This window comes from Equus przewalskii, chromosome 3, assembly GCF_037783145.1.
Source record: "Equus przewalskii isolate Varuska chromosome 3, EquPr2, whole genome shotgun sequence".
NCBI classification, from domain to species: domain Eukaryota; kingdom Metazoa; phylum Chordata; class Mammalia; order Perissodactyla; family Equidae; genus Equus; species Equus przewalskii.
In genome coordinates this window covers 39,961,022-39,978,125 of record NC_091833.1, presented here as the reverse complement: position 1 = coordinate 39,978,125, position 17,104 = coordinate 39,961,022, and the positions used below count along the sequence as shown (strand labels likewise).

At 41.2% G+C, this 17,104-nt stretch overlaps 1 protein-coding gene across 1 annotated transcript; it reads right to left on the bottom strand.

Moving 5' to 3' along the window:
* Nucleotides 1-451: 451 nt before the first annotated feature.
* Nucleotides 452-16,651, bottom strand: LOC103541640 (alcohol dehydrogenase E chain). The gene is made up of 9 exons (XM_070612612.1): nt 15,953-16,651; nt 13,214-13,315; nt 12,202-12,340; nt 10,039-10,126; nt 9,725-9,944; nt 7,547-7,807; nt 4,293-4,428; nt 3,564-3,702; nt 452-1,138 (listed from the first exon to the last, which is right to left on the bottom strand). The coding sequence occupies exons 1-9, from the start codon at nt 16,118-16,120 to the stop codon at nt 1,114-1,116; spliced, it is 1,278 nt and encodes a 425-aa protein (XP_070468713.1). The 5' UTR covers nt 16,121-16,651; the 3' UTR covers nt 452-1,113.
* Between the last annotated feature and the right edge of the window lie 453 nt (nt 16,652-17,104).

Genomic DNA, 17,104 nt, shown 5'->3' with positions numbered 1-17,104 from the left:
TTTTCGTTACATATTTAGAGACAAAGCTCAAAATGCAAATCTTCCCCTGAGAATGGGAGAGCACTAACAAATGGGTGCCATAGGCTCTCACACACCAAGAAATAAACTAATTCCAGAGTTATCCACTTGATTTAAGGCACGGTAGCTCATAGAAAAGTTCTAGATTGAAGATAATTTTTGAAAAAGTGTACATCTTTAAATGCACATGCCTCTACTTGGAAAGTATATTGCTTTGGACATTTGTGCCATTTCTTGGTTACCCATTTTACAGGCTGTGACCATAGCTGCTTCATTCCCATCCCTACATTTAAGGCCACCACATTGCTTTTTAATTACCTTAAGACTCACTTTCAGTTAATTGTAATAATTAAGATTGTTTAACCAACAAAACACTTCCATGAATAAAAATTACGGAGTTTTTAATATGGCCCTTTTCAAATTTAATACGACGTCTCATGAAACTGCTTTTATTTAAAAGAACGATCATATATCCACTGCCAACAGTATAAAAGCGATAAAGACATTTCCCTCCACCTTATAAAGATGTATGACATTTTCCTAAGAAATTCCCTGCATTTAGAAGTTCTAGACCTTCTCCACTTATAAATCCGAGAGTATCTTTTCACAGACTGTATTTTACTGTGCGACCTTGTTACCTTCATCAAAAGGCAAATACAGACAGTGGAAATGCATGTAGAAGGAGAAGGCTTAGAGCACAATAGCCCATCACGTGTATGCTGAGGGGCAAGTATCATGAGGACCCCCCACCCCCGGCTTCAATACTAAGGGTGCCCAAGATACAAATCATGCAAGAAGTCAAAACACATGCCTTCCCTCAATGGGAAAGGTGACAGGATTCAACGTGAGGAGAATGATTAAGAAGGAAAGTTTAGTGGGCTCAGTTACCCAGCTGATGGTTCCTCTAGCTCTCACTTGGATTTTAAACGTTTGCTTGAAAAGTGACTTCACATCAATTTTTGTTTCTTTTAGAAAGCTCCCAGCGGTAACTATTAATAGCATCTTTGAGGAACAGAATTATTGATGTCGTTTGGCTGATGATCCAGAGGATAGAGGAGCCAGAAGACGGCTACAAGTGCAGACATTTGTATGGTCTCAAAACGTCAGGATGGTACGGATACTGAAACAGGAAATAAAAGATGTCAATGGCTTTAGCGTGTAGATCATTCAGTCTTCTGTGTGAGAGTCCGAGAGCACTTGACATGTCTCAGTGAAAAAGTGTCTGTTCCCGCCACTCCTTTCCCATGCCTTTGCACCCAAGTTGAGTCAAGTAAAAGGGCAGTTCATCTTGTCCTGGCTCTTGCTTGTGTTTTCCCCAACCCTAAGCTCAAGAAAAACATCGTGAATTTGACAGCCATTTAGGCTTCTTTATATAGTAGCATCCTCAAAAATCATTATTGAGCACCTACACGCCTGACATAATATTGAATACAAAACTACAATGGGTGATGGTATGGAAGCAGTTCTTGCTGTCTTTCACACACTCTGCAGCTGCTTACATGCGTTACGTCTTTTAAACCTCAAACAGCAATACTATGAGGCAGGTTCTAATATGATTTCCACTTTTAAGATTACAAATACTGAGACCTAGAGAGCTTTGTAACTCGCTGTAGGTCACACGTCTAGTGTGGGATGCTGGGGTTTAAACCAAACACAAAGTTGTACAAACTACAAGATGAGAGGTCATTTGCTTGAAGGAACCGATAACGTAACAGAGTTAAACTATGTTGAAGGTTTAATAGAGCTTTGACGAAGAAATGTTTCAGATTCTTAGAAGTAGATGATAAAGTTGATTTGTATTCAGAGAGGCTTCATTCTTGGGCAGATCAGACATGTAACATTTACACTAGAACCAATCTCCTTTCCAAAAACCATCTTCTGATGGAAAAATACTTTTATAAAATGAAGGTCTTTGTGTCTTTAAGAAATTATATGTCTGTATATACAGACATATGACAAGAGAAATATATGTAGATAACTTAGAAACTCCAGGACAGTGTAAAGAAGAAAGTAACAGTAACCTGTAATCCCAGAACATGGAGATAATCAGTGTTAATATTTTCTTGAATTTTGGTCAACTTTTTTCTAGACACATGTAAATTTTTAGTGCTATTGTTGAAAACTTCGTAGCATACTGTACATATGTTTATTTTCTCTATTCTATAACCTAAACTTACATGATGAGACTTTCCCACTTTTATGAAAGCATTTCTTTTTGATGACTTCATTGAGTCCTAGTACAAGGCTGGAACTTATTTAAGCATCTCCTTCATGTTACGCTTTCAGGATGTTTCCAATTTTTGATATTATAGATGATAGAGGAACATACTTAAATCACTGCGTGTTTGTATTTCTAACTACTTTGGTAGAATAGAGTCCCATAAATGGAACGCTGGGACAAAGGATCTAAGTTTTTTTAAGGTTTCTAATACAAATTACCAAATTGCTTTCCAGAAAGGATGGAATCTGGTGCTCTTTGGATCCTAGTTTCTTTCCTTCCTCAATCATATTCATCACACTAAGCGTCTAGTGTAATGTGTTATGTGTGTGGCTGCTTAAGAAATGCTGTTTAAAGTTGAAAATCTCACGAGAAGAAGTGTGAGGCAGCAGAAAAGCAGGGACTCTGAAACAAGAAGGTGGAGTTAGATAGAACTGCCTTTTGCTAGTTCTGCCTTGTATGTTAACACAGGTGACACAATCCTTCCTTTTAAGTGGCTGTAAAAGTTAAATGTCACAGGTAGGAATTGGAATCAGCTTAATTTCCGAAGCTTTGAAGAAAAGACTTAAACATTTAAAATAGCATTTTGTACCCTTCCTCTTTAGAGAAATATTTTTGGTTTTTTTTGGTGAGGAAGATTGTCCCTGAGCTTGCATCTGTGCCAATCTTCCTCTCTTTCGTATGTGGGACGCTGCCACAGAATGGATGATGACCAGTGTGTAGGTCCGTGCCCAGGATCCAAAGATGCGAACCACAGGCTACTGAAGTGGAGCGTACTACACTACACCACCGGGCCGGCACCCAATATAATAATTTTTATTTGCAAAAAATTCTCTGTAAATGGAAAGAAGAATTAACAACAGACTGTGATTTTTTCTGAAAAAACTTGTAATATCTGTATAAAAAGCAATCCCATTGTAGCTCCACTTACTCCCACAGTGAATTTTTGGGATGTCCTGAATAGAATTTGAATTTATAGCCATTAATGGTCAACCTTTCTGGTGGCCAGGCAGAGGCTGCCATCACTCCTGGTTATAATTATGACCATGAGTCTCTGATTCTTTTTCCTTGCCCAGGGTGAGTGTTTTCTTGTGAAGAAGGCTGAGTGGCTCTGATCGTTTAGATTTGCTGTAACCAACATAATTTGGCTTCAGCAGAACAGGAAATGCAAAGCAACTGTTCTTGGCTTCTCACCATGTAATCCTAAATGTTCTACATGCAAAGATTGAACTGGTAATGGAAAACCAAGGCACTCTGTTTTTCTCATCCTTCCATCTTTTTTTCTCTCTTGGCCAAAACACACCATAAAAAGAAACTTAAAACCTACCTCTCTCCAGAGCGAAGCAGGTCAAATCCTTCATTTATTTTTTCAAAAGGTAAAACATGGGTGATTAAAGGATCCAGTGCAAACTTTTTAGCCATAAAATCGGCCACAAGTTTGGGGACAGAATCTTTACTCTTAAAACCTGAAAATAAAGCGACATAGTTGTTGGCTTCAGCCAGGGGTAAGAGGAGAATTGGAGAGGAGACTTTCCAAAAAGAATGTAAATGAAAGTTTATGAAAAGTGCTGCATTCCACAAACCACTCTCCTGAGCGTCATAAGAGAGTGTGCGTCAATATCCTTTTGCAGTGGTCTGGCCTTTATTTAAATCGGGTCCTGGTTGTCAATTCTCTCAGAGAGAAATTATGGTACAGACAGGCACTCCCACAGTCAAGGAGCAAATTTAGCAGTTGTCTAAATGTGGGCGATGAATGCAGACATGAATTATTGCTATGGGTTCCTGGGTCTACTAGGTATTCCGGTGCCCTGTGCAGTCTCGAGTATAGAAAGACGTGCTCAAAGCGCCTACTTAGTTCATGGGGACACCAGAAAAGTCTATGTCGGGACCTTCTGTGTGCATTAGTTCCACATCTAGTTGATTTGGAGCCTAGAGATACAAAGGAATTTAAATTTACTTTTAACCATGATACTTTTTAAAAACTGGCCTTGTCACTTGTAAAAGGGAAGAAATCCTGAGGTTAATAAGAATTTGGCCCTCTAACTTAACAACGTACCGCCAAAAATAGCTCCTTTCCAGGTACGTCCACTCAGTAGCAACATAGGATTCATAGAGAGATTTTGGGAATCAGGAGGTACTCCCACAATGACGCTCACACCATATGCTTCTTGACAGCATGACAAGGCAGTCACCTGGAGTAAAATCAATCCATCACACCATCAAATTGGATTCTCTGGTAACCCCCATCATGATGCACAGTATCACGCAATATTGATTTCGCTAGATCATGAGTGTGTGGAGGGAAGAGATTGCATCTGTTGTTTTTTGATTTCTCATGATTTCTCAAAGCCACTAGCTCTGGCTTTAGAAAACGCCCAGAGACTATTTCTTGAATAGGACAGTGGATGAATGAATTTGTGTTTCCTTAATTCTTTCTTATAAAGTAATAAAGAGGCAAATATCATTACAAACATACACATAAAATCTGATTCCTCAAATAAAGCTAACGTTTATCATCACATGACCCTCAAGCAATCTGAGTGGGTTAACTCACTTTTCATTTATTTATTAAGTAGATATTTTGGACTCAGTACTTTGAAGCAGGTTTTTTTGGGAGTAGGGGTGGAAGATTAGACCTGAGCTAACATCTGTTGACACTCTTCTCTTTTCGCTGAGGAAGATTGGCCCTGAACTAACATCCAGGCCCACCTTACCCTATTTTATGAGTGGGATGCCTGCCACTGCATGGCTTGATAAGTGTGTGTAGGTACGCACCCAGGATCCGAATCCAACAAACCTGGGCTGCCGAAGTGGAGTGTGAACTTATCTACTACACCACCGGGCAGGCCCCTGAAGCAGGTATTTTGATGGTGAACAACATATAAGGTCAATTACATCATCAAAATTTGTTTCTTGTCCATTTGATGGTCTCCTTTTTTAATGCATCCCCTTTCTACCATCCATTGCTAAAATGTACATTTTTTTCGGATTTACATATTTTTTTCCAACTTTATTGAGGTATGGTTGAGAAATAGCAATTGTATATATTCCGGTTGTACAATGTAATTGTTTTAGGTTGTACAACGTGACAATTTCATATACATATGGAGGGTGAAATGATTACCACAGTCACGTTAATTAACACACCATCACCTCACATAGTTACCATTTGTGCCTGTGTGTGTGGTGAAAACACAAGATCTCTTCTCTTAGCAAATTTCAAGTGTACAATACAGTATTAGTAACTGTACTCACCACGCTCTACGTTAGATACCCAGAACTTGCTCATCTTATAACTGAAAGTTTGTTCCTTTTGACCAACATCCACCCATTACCCCTGCTCCTCAGCCCCTGGCAACCACTATACTACACAATGGTTCTAAGAGTTTGACTGTTTTAGATTCCACATATAAGTGATGTCGCACAGTGCTTGTGTTTCTGCATTGGGATTATTTCGCTTCACATATGTCCTCCAGATTCACCCATGTTGTTGCAAATGGCAGGATTTTCTTCTTTTTTATGGCTGAATAAATTGTTTATCTATCTACCTATCTATCTATCTACACCACGATTCCTTATCCATTCATCTGCCAGTGCACATTTATTGACTCCATGTCTTGGCCCTTGTGAATAATGCGGCAATGAATGTGCGGTGCAGATATCACTCTGAGAAAGTGATTTTATGTTCATTGCTTATCTACCCAGAGGCGGGGTGGCTGGATCATCTGGTGGCTGCATTTTATATTTTTTGAGGAACTTCTATGCTGCTTTTCATAATCACTGTACTGATTTACATTCCCTTCAAGAGTGCACAAAAATTCCCTTTTCTCCACCGCCTCCCCAACACTTATTATCTCTTGCCTTTTTGAGAACAGCCATTCTAAAAGATGTAAGGTGGTGTCTTGTGATTTTGACTTTCATTTCCCTAACGACGAGCCATGTCGATCACCTTTTCCATATAGTTGTTGGCCTAAAATGGACAGGTTTTAAATGTGCTTTTACCTCCCCAAAATGTTCATTGGTTTTACTTTAAACCATACCTCTTACTCTGGAATGTTGAAAGAAAGCCCTCCTCCTCCAGTCAGGTTTTTACACCTGTCCATCGTAAGAAAATTGTTTAGGATGCCCCAGCAAGATATAGTGATCTGTCCTTTGATTTTGAAGTATGAGATGTGGAAGACCAGATCACCTCAGGACATGTGGCGTTGGACACTGGCGTCTTCAAATAAAGTAACAATCCAATTCCACGTCAGAAAATGGAGGGGAAACCACAGCAAAAGGGCATAAGGAGGAAAGATACAGCCTGGGAAAAGTTGGGTTCTCTTGGAACCTCAGCTGCCCACGGCATATCGTCCCAGCTCAAGACCGCAAAGAGCTTCACTCTTCCTGTTTCTCACCGACACAGCTGGGATTTGCTGGAGAACCGCAAAAGGGGGACTTGCTGGTCTCTGGGGACTTTGTTCAGTAGGATTCTAGAGACTTCTGATTAAGTGGAATACAGTTGGAAATGTGTTCCCTCTTGCAATTGATGATATTTGTAATTATTTGAAAGTAATATCATGTACATTCCAAAGCTGCTGTAAGCACTGCAAGACTGGGAACAGTGTTTCATATTGATAACACCCGCTGACATTTGTTAAGCGCTGACCACTTGACAGGTGGCACTGTGCTAAGAATGTTCCATGTATTATCCATGGAATTTGGAATCAATGCTAGGAGATAGCTATCTCAAAGATTTTCAGTGCAAAACCCTGCTGACTTTTTAAAGCATTCAGTCCAACACCCAGGTTTGGGTGCTCGCTAGGAACCACTGCGCAGTCTGCTGTGGTAAAATAACACATATTTTCTGTTCATAAAATGATTCAAAGCGTGAAATTGCTCACTATTTCCAGTGGCCAAAGTACGATATGTGGGAAAAATCAGAATTCATTAAAACAGAAAAATTGTTAAACAATTATTGTTCAGAAAATGGGGAAAAATCAAACGTGCCAACTTGAGAACAGAATTTATATTGTATATATTGGAGTTTGAATTTTTTGACTAAAGATTAACAAGGTAAATTTGTAACGGCTCAATAAACAAACCTCCTCCCTCTACTAAGGGAAAATATTAGTTATAACAGTTTTGCTTAACTGATGGAATGAAAGATTTCTCATGATGATAAATTAAGCAATCAGATAACAAACAGGAGCTGGAAAATCACCACTCATAGCTTTAAAAATGTTCCTTGTATAGAATGTTTCTCTTCTGCAGCCTGAAAGCATCCTCCAGAACACAGAAGCCGAACTCAGGGCATTCTGCAGTACATACCATAGTGTCGAGCCGACCAATGACTTCAAAGGAAAAATCCACACCTCCATTGCTCATTTCTGTCAGCACCTCCTGGATGGGTTTCTTGTAGTCCTGAGGGTTGACACACTCAGTGGCACCCACTTCTTTGGCCTTTGCAAACTTGTCTTTGTTGATGTCCACCCCAATGATCCTGGCCGCTCCGGCTGCTTTACAGCCCATGATAACAGACAGGCCCACTCCTCCAAGGCCAAACACGGCACAGGTGGAGCCCTGGGTGACCTGTGTTTTCAGAAAATGCAAAAATGGATCAAGTAATGATTGTTGGAGAGCTCCTAAGCTGTGGAAAGTGCTATGCCTTGTCCGTTTTCAGGAGCTGCTCAGACTATGTCCAACCTGCTGTCAAAGCCTCTTTTGGCTTCAATTGTTTCAGTGTTCAAGCTGAGGGGTTTGAACTAGATCTTTGCTGGACATTAGACATTAGACCCGGGGAACTTAAAAAAATCTCAATGGTCACAGCCCATAACCAATTAAATCAGAATCTGGGCAGGTGGGACCCAGCCCCCAGGTGACTCCAATGGGAAGCCCAGGCTGGGAGCTGGGAGCCTGGATGATCTTTGAGCTCTAAATGCTGGTGACTTCCCTCTTAAAGAGAGTCTAGAGGCTCAAATCTCTTGACAGCCAGCTTCAGCACATCACACATACATAAACACAATTTTTGGGAAATGAGATAATAAGTGTAAAATGTTATTCCAGGAGACTGAAAAAAATAGTCCAATTGAACCCTCAATAATTAACTCCTTGGTTGATTAACTTTCAGTAGTCATAACCAGTATAATGAGAGCAGAAATTAGCTCTGAAACATGGAAGAATTATCCTGAGGTTAACACAAAACCTAAGGCCAGGGGAAACTCACAGGTAACTTTAAGATAATACAGCTTGAGGCCAATGTGATCTTAGTGGGTCTTTCTCCCTGCTTTTTAACATACACTAAGGGATGATAATGCAGTGAAAAGTTGGTCTATGTTAATAACGGATGAAATCCATTATTATGAGTGCCCTTGGCTGCTGCTCAATTAGAACACCTGCTCAAACAGATAATGCCATTGCACAAGGGCCTTCATGCAAGCACAGAAATTTGGAAAACACGTGCTCTCAATTGATTAAGGTGGCTAGGGACAGTTTACTAACCCTCGTCTGCTGGAGTCAGCCTTCAGTGAGGGTAAAATTCTCCTCCCGTACCGCGTAATCATTCCCTGGGGTATGGCTCCACTCTTTGCCTTACTCAGGAAAATATGAGGCTTGTGGCCATGACTTAAAAGTGCTGGTAATTATGTGTTATGCTTTATGAATCAGCAGGAGTCTTGAGAGAGAGGTTCATTGCAGCTCTCCTACGAAGCAGCTGTGAGATTTTGGACAAACAGCTTTATGTCTCTGGGCCTCAGTTTCATAAAACGAAAAGATGCTGGATTTCCAACCGTTTGTGGAAAGGAGCCTTTAGAGAACCTCTCCTTAGAATCTACCACTTCAGCAGTGTGTGTGTGTGTGTGTGTGTGTGTGTGTTCATGGCAGAGGATGAGACATAGCAGTGGAATGAACGCATCACTGAAGCTTCCTCGCTTTCCTCATCGGGATCCACAGAGTGGGTGTGTTGATGGCCCTCGGTTTGGAGGGGTAGCAGGTAAGGCTTTGGAGTCTATTGTTAATCCTAATCCTGGGCGTGGAGGATCCCTGGACTAGATACTCCCCAAAGGCAACCCCTTCATTTCATTTACTTTTGCTGCCTCAGAACCCGGCAGACCCTACCGTGCCTGGTGCGTGTTGGTGCTGTCTCACTGTAGAATGAATGACTGAACGAGCGGCCAGCTCTAGAGTTTAGACATCCCAAAGAACAAATAAACAAGCATAATTATTGAAAACGACACCTTTACTGTTTCGTGACTAATTACCAACTACTTTTGCATCAGTGATAAACAGATCAACGTTCTAGGATATGCTCTCCATTCCTTCTGAGGGCACTTTCCTACTCATCCTCGATACCCTCAATTCTGTGGAGTACGTCAATGTTCTTATGGGAGCAGAGGGAAAGCTACTAGTAAATGTACGAAGAATGATCTCTGATTCCTGTGAGAATCTGCTTTCCTTTTGGTTCCTGACAGTCTGAGTGTAACCGGTTTTATCACCCGTTGTCATTCGTACCTTGGCAACCTTGACTGCAGACCCATAACCAGTAGAAAATCCACAGCCAATGAGACAGACTTTCTCCAGCGGTGAGGCCGCATCGATCTTGGCCACTGAGATCTCGTCCACCACGGTGTACTGGGAGAAGGTGCTGGTGCCAAGGAAGTGGTGGATGGGCTTCCCTCTGCAGGTGAACCTGCTGGTACCATCCTGCATGGTTCCCCGAGGCATGCTCAGACTAATCAGTGCAACACACAGACACACAAGGGCATGAGACGGGCATAACCTATGTGCAAATCTATGGCTGCATAAGGAGAGTAGCAGAAACTTACTCATTTTTCAAGCAGAAGTTGCCTTCAGGGTGCTTACAAACCCTGCATTTTCCACACTGGGGAGTAAAGAGTGGGATGACTTTATCACCTGGAGGAGGATAAAAGAAATTCTTCTTAAACTTCTATCCAGGAATTAATAGAGCAAGAAGTTAAAGCTTACGCGTGTGTATTAGAGACATGTCTTTCAAAAGTGTCCAAGAAATAGGATGCGGTCAGCAGCGTGCCATCGGCCATTGCCTGCTGGCATTGTTGATTTGGGTTTATATGTGCCGGAGGGTTGTCAAAAAGGAAGTGCAAATGTGGGAAAACCATGGATGTTTAAAAGCAGTTCCACTGTATTAGTTGTTATCCTTTATTGTGTGCCCTTTCTCCTGGTGGTGTTATACATATCATCTCATTTAATCTTCATTAAACCTTCAATATTGTCACTGTAAGTATAAACATAAATTTTAGTTGTGAGTAGGCTGCCATATTTCTGCCAGATGTTGGGGAATCTAGTATTTTGTGATAGTTTGGGGTACAGTAAAAGTGAGAATTTTGACAACCATTTCTTGGCTTTTCAAAGTGACTATGCTTATCTTTACTATGAAATGAGTGCTTAGCTTTGAAATTTTATTCATTTTTTAAGGAAACTAACAAAAATGGGACAAAGAAGAATTCGAGAAATTCCTTTGAAAGCCTCAGTCCTCAACAATGAGTTCGATGCTTTCTTTAGAGTAGGAACCGCCTGTCAAATGTTTATGGCTGATCATTTGTGAATCATCTATTTCTCCTGCTACTGTGGAGGGGGCAGGGGTGGAAAGTAAGGGCGTCATTCATTATTAATTGATTTCTAACTGAAGCAGATACTGAGAGCTAAAATGCAAGGCAGATAATTTATTTTATTCTTTTCTGTCCACATGTCCATTAAGTATTTGGTTAAGGGGGGAGGTCAAATATACTGGCTAAAGTCATTTTTTAGAATTAAACACAATTTTTATTGTTAATCATCTATGCTCTCTATCCACAAGACCCAGGAAAATGGTTGGCCATAACATTTAATAGGTTAACTTTACATGGAGAAGATGACACAGAAATTTTCTATTTATTCACCCTTTACCTCTAGAAATATTTGCCTATACTATTATACAATAAAATTAGGATAAAATAAATGTTAAAGATGAAATAGTACTTTGTAACCAGTCACATTGAACCCTGGTTAAAGGTAATAAAACTGCCAGGTCTGCTAGGTCCCTTTCCTTTCCTTCCAAGTGGTCTGTTTCATTCCTTCTGGGTTCAAGAAGGGAGGCCAGGGCCGGCCCAGATGGCCTAGTGCTTAAAGTTTGGGGAGCTCCACTTCCCCACCCGGCTTGGGTTCGGAGCAGGAACCCCACCACTCGTCTTTCAGTAGCCTCCCACAGAGGAACTGGAAGGACTTACAACTAGAATATACAGCTACTTACTGGGGCTTTGGGGAGGGAAAGATAAAGAGGAGATGGGCTACAGATGTTAGCTCAGGGTGAGTCTTTACCAGCAAAATAATATTAAAAACTTAAACAAACAAGAAGGGAGGCCATATTGGAAGAGGAAGCCAGTGGAGGGACTTCACTTCCAGCTCAGCAGAGATCGCACTATGATTCAGGCTTAGCCTCGTGGCCCCATTCTGTGAGCTGCTGGCGGCACAGAGCAGTTTCCACACACTGATCCAGAGGCTCAGGATGTGCACTGATGTCTTTCCCTGGTCTCGTTTGTGGTTCTCTTGGGCCATGACTGGCCGTGCTCAGCAACACTCAAATGGCAGTTGTTTGATTATGAACTTCGTTCTGGCAGGCACTGCGTGTCTTTTGGTCCTCACGCAGCCCAGGATCCAACCTGGCACCTGACATCTAGAAAGCACTCAGTAAACGCCTGCCAAGGAGAGACCACAGGAGAGTGTGCCCGCACTCGCGCTGGAGCAAGGCAGGCAGGGAGGGGGAGGGGAAGGGAGCGGGGAGGGGGAGGGGAGGGGGAGGGGAGGGGGAGGGGGATGGGAGGGGGTGGGGAGGGGGACAGCCTCGGTTCAAGTCCCGGCTCCTCTGAGACCATCCACAGGGCCTTCTCCTCTCATGGCTTCAATTTCCTCCTTCAGCCTGGATGATCTTGGGGGCCTGAACCAAGGCACACCCCCAAGCATGAAATCTGTACCTGGTCTTACTGTAGTGACGCCTTCTCCAATGCTCTCCACAATGCCCGCTGCCTCATGGCCTGCGATCACAGGAAGAGGTGTGACAAGGGTTCCACTAACCACGTGGTCATCTGAGCGACAAATTCCTGTGGCCACCATCTACGGGGAAAGGGAGGAGGACTGGATTCAGTGAAACTGTGGCCCTCACGTGGACTTATATGCACTTTCCTGAAATTGGGCTTCTGAAGAGTTTTCATGGATTTTGCCGATAATCCCTTCTCTTCCCAGATACAAAACTTGTGGTTTATCCCCAAGATTATTTAGTCTAAAACCCTCCTCCACGATCCTTTCCTTTGTTAAACAATTTGGAATAATCTGTGAAATGATTGTTTCTGAAATATTTGTCTTATAAATATACAAGAGTGCATCCTTTTTATAGAAGTAAAAATAATTCAGATTAGCATCAAGAAAATAGTCACTTAAATTCCACCATCTAATACCAATTGATTTTGAAATCTTGATATAAATCCCTTTGTACTTTTCTTCTGTACAAATAAGTACATTAATTTTTTTATGTCATTAGGATTATACTGTATATATTCTTTTGTTTCTTTTTTAAAATGTAGCTATTTATATCTTTCCTTGACAATAAATGTAATTCCACTCTCTGGATGACCATATAAAAACTGCCTCTTGGGGCTGGCCCAGTGGCCTAGTGGTTAAGTTCAGGTTAAGTTCACACCCCGCTTCAGCAGCTGGTTCCGATCCTGGGTGTGGACCTATGCACTGCTCATCAAGCCATGCTGTGGTGGGTGTTCCACATAAAATAGAGGAAGATGGGCATGGATGTTAGCTCAGGGCCACTCTTCCTCAACAACAAGAGGAAGATTGGCAGCTGCTGTCAGCTCAGGGCTAATCTTCCTCACCAAAAAACCCGAATACTGCCCCTTAATGGATTTTGGTTCTTTCCAGTTTTCCTGTTTTATTAATTTTCTAAACCTAAAATTCAGTACAAGTGGAAAAATGTTTCACCTTTATACGGACTTCATGGGCCTTCGGGGGTGCAACCTCCACCTCCTCGATGGAAAATGGTTTCTTTTCCTCCCACAGCACAGCTGCTTTGCATTTTATTACCTGGAAATCGAACACAAAGATGACACCAGCTGTTCCCCACTCTTGAAGTCAAGGATTGAGTCTTTCATCTTTTTATGTGTGACATCTAGAGTCATGTCTGGAACCTAAGTGTTCCGTACAAATGAACAACCTCTGGTTTGCAAAGAGAGTAAAAATACCTTTATTTAAAAATGTGGAAAGCAAGAACATAGGAACAGAGAAACAGAATTAACTCTAATGACACATTGAAATAAAATGGAATATCTTCTTTTAGGCCACGCTTATGCTGTTTTTCTCTTCAGGTTGTTTATTGCTGATATTTCCTAAGGCGGTGCTGAAATTAGCTTGCTTACCCACAACTGTTGGCTGGCACTTTAAGTTCTGAATCACCGTTATTTTGCTGACAGATTCTGTTCATGTGAAATCTATTGCCCTCTTGCTCAATTCTCTGCTTGAGCACAAGCCATCGGACACATGATTCCGGTTCTCTACTTGCCTGCCTGCCTAGCAGACTTCTTCTCAATTTGCCTGCTCCCCTCCTTTGATTTTCTCTCCTGCTACTCTGTGTGCTGCTTGTCTGCACCACTAATTTGAAAGTTCACTTTGGCAGCTCTGTTTCGTTATCATCTTATGTGTAAGGATTCCTTCCAGATTAGATGTGAGCCAAAAATTTTGAAATTAAAGCCACACACACACACACACACACACACGTATTTTGAAATGAGAGAGCTGTGTGTTTGCCTTTCCAGCTAACATGGCTTACCCATAGACATTCTTAAAAATAAAAGTTCAACACATATTTTCAGTGCCTGGGAATGTAATATAAAACCTGTCTTGATTGCTGTAAATGTATGTAGTTGAGAATATTTTTCTAGAGAGAACTGACATCACTGCAAATATGATAAAAAATTCAACTGAAATTTATCTAACAATTCATTTTCATTATTTACATGTCAAATCGTCCCACTTTGCAATGTGCCTGTCGTGGTCAATGCCACATGAATGTGAGCGTCCTTGGAAGTAATACACCAGTGGTAGAGAGGTGTGGCTTATCGGGTGCTGTGATGCAGCAGACACATTGTGGCCTGTGCTGGGTGAGTTACATGCTCCGTCTGTAAACATCACCGGGCAGTATTTTTGAATTATTGGTCTTATTTTACAGATGAAAAGATCGAGGTTCAATTGATGTAGAAATTGACTGAGCAATTTTCCTAAAGTAACGAAGCTGGCTGTCTGGAGAATTGATATCAATCTACCTTTATCTTTTCACTACCTCATGCTGGTGAAAGATTAACAAAAGGTAACACAATAATAACAACAACAAGATAGCGGTCACTAACATTTATTGAATTATTTCTCTGTAACCCGCACTATTCTTACTGCTTGCCGGTATTAATTCATTACATTCTCACAACACCTAGTAAAGGAGTATTATTGCTGTTGCCATTGAGCATGTGAAGACGATGTAGCACAGGACAGGGAGACATCAAGGAAGCGTTGTGACGGAGCTGGAAGTTAGGACGTGGCAGCTGAGGGGAGGATTGAGTGCCTGTTACTTGTTGTTTTCATTACTACATTGGCTTTACCGTTTGGCTTTCTGAATTCATTATTTCTCTTAAGCTGAGTTTTGGCGATTTTAATTTTTCTTCCCCCTAGTTAATCTTCATTTGCAATGTAAATGCCATTGTAAATGCTAATCAGTAACGAATGAAAATAAGACAGTTGGAATAAGAAAACTGGCAATTGGTTCCCCATGTGGTTTCCATCCAATCTCACTGATACAGGCCTGTTGTGTCACACAGTGTGTGTAGAAATCTCAGAATGTTAAACTGAGTTATCAGAGCAAGATGTTATAATGTGTGATTCGCTCCTAACACAACAAATGTCCTGGGAAGAGTTGACAGGCTGCTGTAATTGAGCAGGCAGACGGGAGGAATTGACGACGCTGAATGACCGCCTGCCTCTCTGGGCCTGGAAGCACTGAACACACACGCTGACTCTGCAGAAGACCCAGGGCCCAGTCTCTGTGTTCCCAGCGCTCCTAAGTGATTCAAACTGCACTAGTATTAATGATTGTGTGAAATCACGTTGACTTTTGTACATAGAAGATAGTGTTCTGGAGGATTTCTCTGGGAGGGTGCTGAACTGTGCCGTAACAGGACTCTTAGGTCGGAATTTGCATGTCGAACTTGGCTGGCTTACCCAGGATCATTCTGATGCTTTAGATGGATCAAACTTCTGTCAGACTCAACTTTACGTATTCATAAAAGATACGATTATAAAGATTAACACTTAAATTATGGTTTCTTAATATAAAGATAACTTTCTTAACATACAGATGACTTCTTGACTAAAAACGTTTCCAACTTTAGATTTGTGGATTACTCATGATCGGCTGTAACCACAGCACATTTATTTAACAGAGCACATAGAGACTTTGGAGGTACAAATGCTGCACATTCTGGCTGAAGATATTTAGGAATAGCCTTTTCCAATCGTAGTTCAATATGTGTTGTGTAATGAAGCATATACTCTATGCTGTATTTCAATATATATTGCTTCTAATTTAGACATGCATATTAAATTGTTCATTAAACATTTGTCTGTGTATTATATTAATGAGAATAGAATTCTAAAAGTAAAACATTTTTCGCTTACTTTTCCTGCTGTGCTCATGATGCCGTTTTCCCTGCAGGCCAGGAATGTGACGAATCCTTGCGGAATCCCCTCTTGAGGATGTAAGCAGATAGACTGCACGGATGTTTTGTTTGCTCCAGTAATGCCCAGTTCCACACGTGTCATCTGGGGTCTTGAAGCCACGCCCATGAACGTTTTCTCATCCCAAGTGCGATCAGAATCAAAAGGCCACTGCACCAGCGCTCAAACATTGACTTTGTTTGCAATACACTGATTTTAGATAACATTGTGATTTCATTAGGTTAAATATTTCCTTACACATCTCCCTTTTTCCTGGATTCCATATTTCTCCTCTCTCAATTCCACACAGGGTGTTCAGAGTTCTGATTGCTGTTTGTGTGTATTAAGCCCCAACTTTTTTTTATTGAGGTATAAGTGACTTATAACATTATATTAGTTTCAGGTGTTCAACATAATGATTCCATGTTTGGATACATTGTGAAATGATGACCACAGCTAATCTAGTCACCATCTGTTGCCACACAAAGTTACAAGCATTTTTTTTCTTATGAGGATAACTTTTAAGATTTAGGGTCTTAGCAACTTTCAAATATGCAGTACAATAAAGACTTGAATGTGAGCCCTGAGGCCACAAAACCCCTAGAACGAAACATAGGCGGTGAGCTCCTTGACGTTGGTCTTGGCGATGACTTTTTGGATCTGACTCTAAAGGCAAAGGCAACAAAAGCAAAAATAAACAAGGCGGCCTACGTCAAACTAAAAAGCTTCTGCACAGCAAAGAAAGCCATCAACTTACACAGCTCGAAGGACGTGCAACTAGGACATACAACTATATGCCGGGGGGTTGGGGGAGATAAAGCAGAAAAAAAAAGAAAGCCATCAACAAAATGAAAACACAACCTACTGAGTGGGCGAAAATATTTGCAAATCATATATCCGATAAGAGATTAATATCCCACGCATGTAAAGAATTCATATAACTCAATGGCAAAAAGACAAATAATCCAACTTCTAACCCGCATGATGAAGTTAGACATGAGGAGGAGTAAAAAAGGAGCAAAAATGGACAAGATCAGAGAGAGCTACAAGCCAGAGGAATGTGTTTGCTCCAGCACTTTCCTCCTCTTCATAGCAGAGAAGTCAGACAGCAAT